The following is a 13,464-nucleotide window of genomic DNA, read 5'->3' as shown; positions in this document are numbered from 1 at the left end:
GAAGGGCTCAAGAGAGGATCCGGCGTGTTATCGTCCAATATCTCTCTTGGACTCTGCTGCAAAGATAATGGGAAAAGCCGTCTTGGTGCGGCTGACAAATTGGCTGGAAGAGAATGCAGTTATTTCAGACCTGCAGTACGGGTTTAGGAAGGGAAGAGGTACTGCTGGCCAATGCCTCAACTTACATCTTGTCATAGGGAAGTACACAGTCCCTAAGCAGGGGGACATCCATCTAGCTTTTATGGATTTGTCCACTGCTTTCGACCTTGTAAATCGTCAGAAATTGTGGACTTCCCTGTTTGACATAGGTCTGGGCCCGGTACTGATATCTTTTCTGGCCGTCATCCATAATGATACTAGTGCAGCAGTCTGCTACAGTGAAAATGGGAGCCTGATGGATTCTTGGCCTGTAAAGCGAGGGGTTAGGCAAGGGTGTATCCTTGCACCCTTATTGTTTACACTCTATATAGATAAATTGGGCGATGCCCTAATTTCATCATGTAAGGACATCCCGAGAGTTGGCCAAAAAAAAAATCCTGCATTATCATATGCAGACGATACTGTGCTAGTCGCCAGGACGGCAAGATGACTACAATCACTTTTAGATTGTTTTACTAATTTTATGGATTCCTTGGATTTGAAAACTAATTTAAAAAAATCCCATGTTATGTCGCTAGGTGGTGGAAGGGCGAAAAGGGCTCCTTTTTTCTGCAAAGGGCAGGCGCTTATCAAAGTACCTACCTTCCCATACTTGGGTATTGTATTTGATGACAGAAGATCGTGGGTAATGCAACGCACACTGAAAAAAAAACACACTAGCGAGGGCCACAGGGGCCCTGCTGGGCTTTGCAAAACGTTTAGGCTGTAAACCATTACCGGCCATGATGAAAATCTAGAACGCCAAATGTTTGCCCATGGTGTTATATGGGAGTGAGGTGTGGGGCACACTGATTCAAGTGAGATCCAAATGGCCGAAAATGTCTTCAGAAAAGCATTGTCACTACCACAATCCACAGCAACTTTTAATGTGCACGAAGACCTGGGGGCTGGTTATATTTCTGATCAGATTGCTGTAGCACCGATACTAGGGAGGCTGAGAATGTGGGCACAGCAAGCTCCGAATTTAAATCAATTAATTATCCATTATACACTTGGTGAGGGAATACAGAGCAACAAATGTAGGTCCCTGTTCATTAGTACAGTAAGGGTACTAAATGTAGGAGTCTGTGCTTGTGGATATGTTGAGGAGAATATAGGCTCAGTGAATAAGGAAGGAAATGATGGTGAAAGGATTGTTTTTAAGTTGGATATTGTCTAAATAAACTGCGACCTCCATTCTTCCATAAATATAAATTCATGTAGTCTGAGTTTGTGGGATCTGGGAGCGTGGCCAGGTGGGGGTGCTGTTGAGAATGTGCATACTTTCTGCAACATGCCTTGGTAGGTTCTTTCCAGAGGAATTTGACATTAGTCCAGGAGTTCATCTACTGCAGCCTGCCTTGCTTTTACTCTGCATGATACTGTCATCTTCCTCATTTTGCTATGCTCACTTATCACCAAATCTACCAGCAATTTAAGAATGTGAAAAACCCAGCACGTGATTAGAATAAAGTTATGTATATCGAGACTGTAAGTCCTTAAGGTCTTTCCCATTATCAGTACTTTTCTGCTGTTAACTCCGTTGTATTTCAGAACTTTTCAAGTTGGCTACCTTTTTTTTTAATTGAAGGGTCCTGGCCATCGTGTGCGTAACGTTTTTAGCTGGGTAGAAATGAAGGTGCCAAGTTGATATACAAATGTTTATGTACTATTTCCTTCTAAACTGCTTTTAAATGTTGATTTACCCGGAGGTTAATAATGGCAATGTGTGTACGGAGTGAAAGTAAATAAAATTAACAACATTTTCCTTTTGCTACTTAGCACGCTGCAGTGGAAAGTGAGGTAGGTCTGCATTCTCCTGCGAGTACCTTCTCCACTGCATCCAGCACAGTCCCAGTACCTGCCCCTCCTCAAGCATCCAGCGTGTCCGCCAGTCTCAGCAGCGTCAGCAGCATGGGGCTCGGCCTCAACAGTAATTCCACAGTAACTGCCTCTACCCGTAGTGCAGTTGCAACAACTTCAGGTAGGTGCATTTGTGCCATTGGGATATAAAGGTTACCTCAGAGTGTGCTAAACTTACAACTATGGTCTAATAGTCCCCAATTGGGAACAATCTACTTTCGGTACTGATGAACACTATGGGCACGGCATTCTAATGGTTACAGCTAATACTAAAATTGTGTAATGACCACTAGTGTTCATACAAGTATTTGGTGCCTTGTTAGTTCTTGAAAAGGTTTGTCATGATCGTACATTGCTGAGCAAGATTTAACGTGACAGAAGCAGATTTTGTGGGTATATTTTGTGGTAACATTCACCATGGTTTTTCAAATTGTTCGATATCTGTGTAGACTCCAATTTTTATATCTAGACCTTTTTGAAGGACTTCCTTTTCTTAGGCTTTTCAGAGCAGAAATGTGCCCAAATGCTCCTGTTGCCTCAATTTTGTGGACTGGCTTGTTTCAGGTAGGCTGTGAGGTCTAATTGTTTAACTTGTGTAAATAGATGAAATGAGATTTTCATCCTTTGTTCATTAGTTTTCATAAAAATCTCTGCATTAATTAATTGTGGGTTTGTAATGCGCTAGAATCGACTCCCGAAGGAGTATCTCTACGCAGTAGACCGCTAGGGAACCCGTCCTGGCTTTCCCTGTGAGATGGTCCCTACTGGGTATCTCCAAGGTGAAACCAGGCATCCCCGGCGTATGTGGTGGGCCGTTGTGGAGATGAGGCAAGCTAATGCCCAGAGTTGCAGAGCGTGATCCCTGGTTAGAGTAGGCTCCGAGGTGAGAATTATCGAGTCAGCTGACCCTGGTCCACGACCCTGCCGCGTCGGGAATTGAACCCTGGTCCCGGGCCGTCCTCTGCTCTCTGGTCTGCCGCCTCTAACCAGTGAGCTACACCACTCCACTATGTGCAGAATTGCTGCCATTTTAATGTTTCCATGAATACAGGTTCACCATTTGAATTGGGAAAATATATAGCATCTCTGATTGTAATAGGTTCCCCTGGAACACAGCTGTTAATAAGATTTTTGTTTTCCAGCAAAATAAATACAAAACATGCCAAATAACGCAACATTCAGTTTTGCTTTTTAAAGGTAACTAATTGAAGGAAAGTATCCTTTCTGCATGGTTGCCTGTAACTTTTTTTGTCAGATACCTGATGCAATTTGACTGTGTGCGCCCTGGGTCCCAGCCAATCAGGTTCTTTAGGGCCTGTGTTCTTTCCTTAAACTGTACCATTGTTTCCACAATTGGCACAACTCTGGCCTACCTGTAAGTCCCTTGTAAGGAGTACCCATGGTACCAAGGGCATGGTAGCCAGGGAAAGACCTTTGAGGGATGCAGCATGTATTGTGCCACTCCGAGACCTCTCACCACAAACATGTACCACTGCCATTGCAGCCTGAGTGTTTTGGTGCAGCTAACAGGGAAGAGTCGACTTAGCACACATCCCTGTGTGACTTGGCTGCCCAGCACTGCATGAGACCTTTATAAGTCACCCTTAAGGCAGGGTGCCCTATACCTCATGTGAGGACCTATCTGCACGAGCAGACAGTTCCCTATAATATTGAGGACCATTCTTGGATATAAGAGCCCAGTAAAGCCATCCTGTATATAGTCTGCAAACTGGTCATTACGAGTTTCCCAGCACCATAATAGCTTTAATGAATCCTGGGATATTTGGTATCAAACCGCTCAGAAAAATAACCCTGCAATGATTCTAGTGCCAGATGTATTATTCCCTGTGCTCAGGGGTCCCTTCTAGAGGGGGTTCTGACTGGTGACGACCAGCCTGCCACCACAAGACTTTTTTTTTGCACCCCTGGGGTGGCAGCCTACCCTCTCTGGGCCCAGAAACGAAGCCTTTCCTGGGCTGAGGTGTTCACATTTCCCCCAGGTCAGGAAGAGCCATTAATGGCAGGGGAGCTTCAAAGGCCTTGCTGCCTTAGCAAAGCCCCTCCCCCCTTATCAGCAGGAAGACAGGCGGGAAAAAGTGGACCAGCCAGGTGGTGTGCCTACCTTAGCCCTAGATTCAAAAGTCGATTTAGTCCTGCAGGGACAGTCACCTTCAAAACACTATGTGGATTGTCTGCTTTCTATAAAGATCAAGACTCTTGTGGACAGCAGACCAGTCCATGAAAAAAACTACTTTAAACCCAAAGAGCTCTTCCACGAGGAACAGCACACCGCCTCTGGACCCACCTCTGCACCAGACACCCACAGCCTTGTCAGTGGCCCACCTGTCCTGTGAAGGATCCCCAGCGATTCTGAGCCAGTCTACCGAGGGCTGACCCCTGCTGGACTCTACCTCGACGCCTGCAGCCTCAACCCGAAGACTCCCCCCTGAGCGTGACATGCCCTGCAAACTGTTTCCTGACGCCAAAGGACACGCCTGACCCGAAATCCTTGGGCCTTGGGTAGCTTGTCCAACGGTATCCCTATGTCCTCTGGCATCAGAACTTACCTTAGCAGCTGTGGGGTTTCTTTGTACAGCCTCCTGACCCGAGCCTGCAGCCTATCTCCAAAACCGATCTACCCCTGTTTGATTTGCATTGGGCACCCGATGCTGTGTTGGCACTCAGCACGCGGAAGCCCCTATGCTGCTGAGGTATAAGTTGGCGGTGGTGCACTCTTGGTACTAATTCGAACCTTGCCTGGTGTTGACCTGAAACTCCGAAGATTGGATCTGCAAGTAGTGTACTTTACTTCAAAACTATATTCTTGTTTTCCTCTCATAGGTTAACATTGCTGAACTGAAATTGTATTGTGTCCACTTTTTAATGTGTAAAGTATTTTTTATTAAAACCGACACCACCTGCTCCGGATGGGCCTAGTTTCTGCCCTCATAGCAGAGGCTCCCAACCCACGGGTCCAAAAACATGTCTGGTGGTGGCAGGCTGCCTAAAGCCAGAGACCACAACTGGGTTGGTAGGTTTTCAGGGTGCACCTCTGAGTACGTTTTTAAAAATCCAACACTGGCATCAGTGTGGGTTTATTAAAAGGAGTTTTTTTTGGCACCAAACACATAGGTTCAGTGAAGCCATCATGGTGGTGGGGAACTAGAGTCGTTTCCTGCCTAGGAACACTTTATGATACGAAAAACAATGGTCCTGTACTTTATTCCAAAGAAATTGAATCACAACTTACAATAATGGTTAAACAAGTTATTTCTTGAGCCCAAACTCTGTTGGCTCCCAGTAATCAAATTGACAGTTTTAGGTAAAAGTGCAGCCACCACAAAACTTAATTCAATGCAAATGGTCTTTATTCCATCCAGTTATTCACAACAGTATATTCTTAACTGTAGTTAGCAGTGAGAGACAGGGGAAAGGTTGCTCCAAGGGAACGTGCGGGGGAATCGTAGTACTCTAGATGTGCAAGGGGTGAATAGAATTCAGGAATAGTGGTGAACAGAGATAAATAAGGGTTTATTCTTTAGACTAATGGGTAATTCTCAGTCTTAACTACAGTTAAGAATATACTGTTGTGAATAACTGGATGGAATGAAGAACATTTGCATTGAATTAAGTTTTGTGGTTGCTGCCCTTTTACCTACAACTGTCTGTTTTTGATTACTGGGAGCCAACAGTTTGGGCTCAAGAAATAACTTGTTTAACCATTATTGTAGGTTGTGATTCAACTCTTCTTTGAAATTATGTACATCAAAAGCAAGGCAAAAAGGCGGGGGGGGGGTGCGGCAACAGAAACCCATGCTCCTACTCTCGTCCTACAGTAATAGCAAGTAGCACTGTCCCCGTGAGTGCCCTGCTATTAGATGGTGCTTAGTGGCTGGACACTGTATTACTGTTTAGGGCCAGAACTCTGCCTAGAAGGTGATAGACTTCTGGTTTTCTCTGTGTATCTTAGTTTTGTGTTCAGTATGTATTTATTGTGTGTATTAAAGTACTTTTCTTTTATAAGTAAAGCACTTACCAAACATTATTCTTATTCGCTGTTATTATGGTGTAAACGGTTTTCTGAATGTCTTGCACACCTCACCTCCTTGAGTAAGCATTGGGCTGCTTTGACTCACTACCATGCGACAGCCAGATTCTGTAGAGGAGTACTTGGTAATGTAGTTTGTGGTCCAGTGGTATTGTGGCCCCAGGACAATGGCGGTGAACAGTTCCAGTTAATGCAACTGGAGACCTTTAACTCCTAACAGCCTGGTGCCCCAGGAACCCAGTCTTCATACATGGCCTGGTGCATCTCTACTTATGTGGCTAAATGTTCAACCTCTAGGCAAATGTTTGGAGACCAGTGGTGCCAGTACTCAAAAATTGCAAGGGCAAAATTGCATGAACACAATTGAAGTAAAAACTTTTATTAGCCATCCAGTTCCTACATTAAAGTTGGAAGAAGAATAGTCTCTTAATTGGAGTTTGGTTTTGTCGGTTAACTTCTGTAGTAGATCTGTGTATAGTAATAATCTAGTGAATAGTACCGCCCATGTGCGTGGACCCCGGAGCAATCAAAAATAATCTCTTAAGCTGTCTTCATTGCAGTCCTGCATAGACACTTAAAAGAGAATTAAGACAAATGCAGCCTAACATATACAAGGCTGCAAAGGCCACCACTTCATCTAAACAATGAAAAGGATAGCCACCACGTCTGGTTTAACACTATTTTACCAAGTTTTCCTCACAGGGAAAACTCTCCTTCACCTAAATTCTTGAAATGATAGAGAGGAAGGGTTGGACAGACAAGCCCCCATAGGCTGCCATTATGTGTCTTGAAAAGGGATACTGTGCCTTTAAGGAACTCTCCAGAGATCCTCGGTATCCCAGAAAGCTCGGCCAAGTCCTTTTACTTTCAGTTCTTTTTTCCGGCTCCTGCTAGCAGGACCCTGGAGCATTGAGCTCTCCCTTTTTGGTTGTTCAATTTTTTGGCACTTTTCAAGTGTTGAGTGTTTCACTCTACGTCTGACTGCTTCTTCCTTTTGCGGGTGTTTTTGGCCAGTTTTGGCCAATCTCTTGTCGAATATGCCTGCCTTGTTCGACAAGTGTCCCGAGTGTTCCAGGAAGAAGGCTAAATCGGACGCTCACAGAGTGTGTATCCTCTGTCTACCATCCTCTCATGTCCCTGAAAACTGAGATTTGCAGAGCATTCTCCAAGAGGACTCTGAGGGACAGGGAGAAGATCCGTCTCCAAGGCCTGGAGGTAAGGAGACATCAGGACCATGGTGGGTCTGGGCATGGAGGGACTTCATCCTTTGCCCGTGCTTCGGCCTCTGTGGGGCTTCCCAGTCAAGATAAGGCCAGGAAAAGGCACAGGTTTGAGGCATGTGGGCTGCTGAATTCATATCTGTGCATAGATCGCCGCCTAGTGTTGGGTCCGGATGATTGCACATTGTTGTCCTGGAAGAGTCTTCGAAGTATCACGAGATAGGTGGCTCCTCCCCTGGACTACAGTGCGCATGGGCATCGACTCCATCCCCAGATTGTTTTTTTCCGCCATTGGGTTCGGATGTGTTCCGTGACTCTCGTTCGGAACCTATAGGAAAAACTTGTGTTCTTCAGGCCAAAAGGCCTCTTTAAGCGTCGGTATGGTACTTTGTTCCGCAGCCCGCTCCGTTGTTTCTCCGCCCCTTCAGGAAGTTTGTGTGTGTCACGCCTCTTCTTTCTCCCGGCCGGAAAACCTATTTGCGTGTCAGGCCTCGTTCTGAACAGCTGTCATTCAGAGCGCTGCTCCAGCGACTTCCGGCCCCCTCTGCTGAACGCTTGCTATAGTGCACTTCTGCAGCCTCCCTCGGGAGTCGGGACATTAGTTGATGGGGGCAGTCTAGTACACAATTGTCCCTCAGCGCTGGGAGGCTGGCCTGTGATGTCATTGTGCTCATGACCGCTGGACGCTGAAGGGACAGGAAGGGAATGTTCCTCAAATTGCTTGGATTAGTGCCAGCAGTGTTTGCCGTGTGCTTGGCCTGCAGCTCCCGGGTGCCTGGCGTTCTTCCGTATACATACTCGGTCGGCAGCAAAGGCCTGGCGCTGACTCATGTGGTTTGACCCAAATCACGCAAGTGCGAGTTCGACAAGGGGCTCCCGTCCCTTCAGAAATAATTAGTACACAGAGGGACAGCGGAGCGGGTCTGCTAGTGCTGCAGGCCTTGCATAACACGACGGTGACCGGCAATTAGCTCACACGGTTGCTGTGCAGGCACCTGTGTAGGGCGAGTTCCCCGCAGTACTCTGGTTAGAACAGGTTGCACTTGCACAGTTACATGCGGAAAAGAGTTCATTGCCCTTAAGAGCTAATAGGAAATCTGGGTTTTGTCGGATGGGTAATAGAAATCCACACCCCTGCAGGAATTACAGTAATTCGATCCTTCGGGACCGTGTCTCAGCTTGTGCCAGAGCTGTGATGCCTAAAGTCCGCACCTGTGATCCCATAGGTGGCATGGTCTGCACTTCCGCAAACGTAGATACTGTAGACTGCAAACGCCTGGCTTAAGCCCCGTAAGTGGTCGTAAAATGACAACCAGTGCCTTACCAAACAGCTACATCTATAAATAAAACCACCGTAGCCTCCTTGGCTTACCTGTCATAGGGTTTAGCAATGGAGGCTAGGTTCCCAGTCCCATTTCCTACTTGCTGTGACAAGTCACACTTTTAGTCAAAATGTAGGGAAACCACAGAACGGGGCTTCAGCTGGTCAGGCATCCTTATATGTTTGAGAATCATTTCAGTCAGCCCCGTTCTTGGGGAATATTGGCCTGAATATTACTTTCATAATGGGGACATCCTAAAGACATGAGTGTATTGTACACGATAACCGCAGGAGGGTTCCATAGTGCCTTGATATCAAGAACCTTCATTGAACCCACTCTGCCATTTGGGAATGAATGTACCTGTGCTTGAATTATCCAGGTGGTTGTTCACGTCTGAGACACAAGGGATGAGAACCTCCCCATATGCTGTCCACCCTCACACACCGCACCCTCATATACCGCACCCTCACACCGCACCCTCACACACACCGCACCCTCACACACACCGCACCCTCACACACACCGCACCCTCACACACACCGCACCCTCACACACACTGCACCCTCACACACACCGCACCCTCACACACACCGCACCCTCACACACACACCGCACCCTCACACACACCGCACCCTCACACACACTGCACCCTCACACACACTGCACCCTCACACACACTGCACCCTCACACACACTGCACCCTCACACACACTGCACCCTGACACACTGCACCCTGACGCACTGCACCCTGACGCACTGCACCCTGACGCACTGCACCCTGACGCACTGCACCCTGACGCACTGCACCCTGACGCACTGCACCCTGACGCACTGCACCCTGACGCACTGCACCCTGACGCACTGCACCCTGACGCACTGCACCCTGACGCACTGCACCCTGACGCACTGCACCCTGACGCACTGCACCCTGACGCACTGCACCCTGACGCACTGCACCCTGACGCACTGCACCCTGACGCACTGCACCCTGACGCACTGCACCCTGACGCACTGCACCCTGACGCACTGCACCCTGACGCACTGCACCCTGACGCACTGCACCCTGACGCACTGCACCCTGACGCACTGCACCCTGACGCACTGCACCCTGACGCACTGCACCCTGACGCACTGCACCCTGACGCACTGCACCCTGACGCACTGCACCCTGACGCACTGCACCCTGACGCACTGCACCCTGACGCACTGCACCCTGACGCACTGCACCCTGACGCACTGCACCCTGACGCACTGCACCCTGACGCACTGCACCCTGACGCACTGCACCCTGACGCACTGCACCCTGACGCACTGCACCCTGACGCACTGCACCCTGACGCACTGCACCCTGACGCACTGCACCCTGACGCACTGCACCCTGACGCACTGCACCCTGACGCACTGCACCCTGACGCACTGCACCCTGCACCCTGACGCACTGCACACTGCACCCTGACGCACTGCACACTGCACCCTGACGCACTGCACACTGCACCCTGACGCACACCGCACCCTCACACACACCGCACCCTCACACACACCGCACCCTCACACACACCGCACCCTCGCACACACCGCACCCTCGCACAACCTCACACACCCTGCACCCTGACGCACTGCACCCTGACGCACTGCACCCTGACGCACTGCACCCTGACGCACTGCACCCTGACGCACTGCACCCTGACGCACTGCACCCTGACGCACTGCACCCTGACGCACTGCACCCTGACGCACTGCACCCTGACGCACTGCACCCTGACGCACTGCACCCTGACGCACTGCACCCTGACGCACTGCACCCTGACACACTCGCGCACCGCACCCTCGCGCACCGCACCCTCGCGCACCGCACCCTCGCGCACCGCACCCTCGCGCACCGCACCCTCGCGCACCGCACCCTCGCGCGCGCACCGCACCCTCGCTCGCACACCACACCCTCGCTCGCACACCACACCCTCGCTCGCACACCGCACCCTCACACACCGCACCCACACAAAAAAAATGTTAATATTTCACTTCTGTTCTTGGATTTCCGTCACAATAAAATACAATGAACATAATCTTTAAATATTTACAAAAGCTATTGCCATTATAAATTACAATAACTTTTCAGTATTAATTCTTAAAAAAATTAAAAGCCATTTTTATTTGTAATATCAATACATCTAGGTCACGTAAATAGAACACATATTGCATTACAAATGCTATAGGTGTCACATTTGCGAAAGTTAAAACTATTGCCATTGTAAATGACAAAGCTATTAATTTCGCTATTTTCAAAACCAACACATAAATAAAAACTTTGTCATTTACAGTACCAATAGCTCAAACTTTCCTAATGCAAGACCTATTGCATTGCAAATGCTTGTTTGAACAGAGATTGAGCCCATGAAGAAGGGCCAAGTGCCCGAAATGCATTGGGCAAATGAAAACGAAATCATGAATAATGTTTGGATGTGATTATAACATTGTAAACAAGTGAAAATGCCAAAAAGAATGAAGACAAACAATGATTTTTGAATAAAACTTTATTTGTTTCAACTGAACAACAAACTCTTGACAATTTTCATTATACAGTGTGCGTTTGGGGACGTTACCCTCGATTAGGATAACGCTACAGACTTCTATAGAAAAACCCTGGTACTCAGAAGGGCACACCAAACGGCATCTACCGACCAATAAAATACATTTACTACCTTCACGCCAAAATGGAGTGCGACAGTTCTTTCCAAATTGTGGAGCACCTCCCGGGCCAGGACAACCAGAGGGCGGATCTGCTCAGCAGGCACAGCCATCAGGTTCACGAGTGGGAGATTCATCCCTCGGTGCTGCAACCGTACTTCCAGCAGTGGGGACATCCAGACATCTACCTGTTCGCCACAAACGAGAACTCAAAATGCCCAAACTTCGCCGCCAGGTTCCCACACCCGCGGTCTCAGGGCAATGCGATATGGATGAACTGGTCAGGCAGATTTGCATACGCTTTTCCGCCGGCCCCGCTCATACCTCTGGCGGCACGTTAACTCAAACAGCACTCGATGACTCTTAGCCTGGTTGCTCCAATGTGGGCGAGGCAAGCATGGTACACCACAATCCTAGAACTTAACGTGGTGCCTCATCGAAGACTGCGTCTTACACCCAGTCTTCTCACCCAGAGCCATGGCGAAGTTCAGCACCAGATCCGCAACTGTTAAACCTTGCGATATGGCTCCTGAAGTCATAGAATTTGGGTATCTGAATCTGCCTCCTGATTGTATGGACATCATCAAGGAAGCAAGACGGCCTACCACTAGGGCCTGCTATGGTGCCAAATGGAAACGTTTTGTCATTTACTGTTCCAACCATGACCTAAACCCGCTGGATGCATCAACACCGAACATTATTTGTTACCTGTTGCATTTATACAGATACAATCTGGCATACAGTTCTATACGTATTCATTTGGCGGCAATAGCGGCTTACTTAAAGAACAGGCAACACCTTTCACTGTTCCGAGTGCCAGCCATAAAGGCTTTTATGGAGGGACTCGAGCGAGTCATTCCACCCAGAAGACCACCTTCACCGGTCTGTAATCTTAATATAGTTTTGACCAGACTGATGGGACCTCCTTTCGAACCTCTCCACTCTTGTGAGATACAGTTCCTAACTTGGAAGGTTGCCTTAGTAGCGATCACGTCGCTGAGACGGGTTAGCGAGCTGCAAGCCCTAACCATTCAAGAACCTTTTATACAGGTTCGCGCAAATAGGGTGGTGCTATGCACTAACCCTAAATTCATGCCCAAGGTAGTTTCTCAGTTCCACATTAATCAAACTATTGAACTGACAGTTTTCTTCCCTAATGCAGACTCAGTGGCAGAAAGATCACTGCACACATTAGACGTCAAAAGAGCTCTCCTGTACTATATAGACAGGACGAAGGATTTCAGGAAGTCTAAACAACTTTGTTGCTTTCTCACCACAGCACAAGGGCAAACCCATTTCCAAATCAGGTATAGCCAGATGGATTGTTAAGTGTATTCAGATTTGTTATCAGAAGGCTAAACACACACTAACAGTCCCCCCAAGAGCGCATTCCACACGCAAGCTAGGGGCATCCATGGCTTTCCTGGGTAACATTCCATTAGAGGACATATGTAGAGCAGCCACATGGAATAACATACATACATTCACCAAACACTATTGTGTTGATGTACATTCCAAGCAGCAAGCTGCTGTCGGACAGGCTGTTCTAAAGTCCCTCTTTCAGGCTGCTGCAGCTGGCTCGGGCAACCACCGCTAAGGGAGAAACTGCTATTTATTCTATGCACAAGATATGAATTTAGCGGCCCACATGCCTCGAACGGAATATGCTACTTACCAGTATGCATCTGTTCTTGGCATGTAGGGCCGCTAACATTCATATCGCCCGCCCATCCTCCCCGGTGCCTGTCGCAGCTGTAGTAGTCAGAATTATTTATATGCATGGTCATCAAGTATTGTATTGGACTCCATCCCTGCCACAATGGCGAAAAACAATCTGAGGATGGAGAGGATGCCCATGCGCACTGTAGTCCGGGGAGGAGCCACCTATCTCGTGATACTTCAAAGACTCTTCCAGGACAACAAGGTGCAATCATCCGGACCCAACACTAGGCGGCGATCTATGCATAAGATATGAATGTTAGCGACCCTACATGCCAAGAACAGATGCATACTGGTAAGTAGCATATTCCTTATCTAGCGCCAGGATGCTCCTTTCGGAGCGATAGCCGCGCTGTACAAATACACAATACAAATACAGGCTGCACAACCGAGATCTAAAAATCCAGCTAATCCAATTTCAACACCGCCGGATAAAGGAAGAAGGTTGGACTTGATTGGGAAAAAGTTT

General features: G+C 48.1%; 1 protein-coding gene across 23 annotated transcripts in view; it reads left to right on the top strand.

Annotated features, from left to right (window-relative positions):
* UBAP2L (ubiquitin associated protein 2 like) overlaps nt 1–13,464 on the top strand; it is an 889,182-nt gene that overhangs the window by 270,140 nt on the left and 605,578 nt on the right. For all 23 annotated transcript variants that reach the window (XR_015302630.1, XR_015302632.1, XR_015302629.1 and 20 more), the window contains one exon: nt 1,921–2,122. Coding sequence is in view for 18 of the 23 variants with exons in the window: in XM_086947511.1 (XP_086803637.1) it covers nt 1,921–2,122 (202 nt within the window). In the remaining 5 variants the exon portion in view is untranslated. The remainder of the gene's footprint in view (nt 1–1,920; nt 2,123–13,464) is intronic.

Source organism: Lissotriton vulgaris, chromosome 12 (assembly GCF_964263255.1).
Source record: "Lissotriton vulgaris chromosome 12, aLisVul1.2, whole genome shotgun sequence".
Classification (NCBI taxonomy): domain Eukaryota; kingdom Metazoa; phylum Chordata; class Amphibia; order Caudata; family Salamandridae; genus Lissotriton; species Lissotriton vulgaris.
This window is presented reverse-complemented; position numbering and strand designations above follow the sequence as displayed.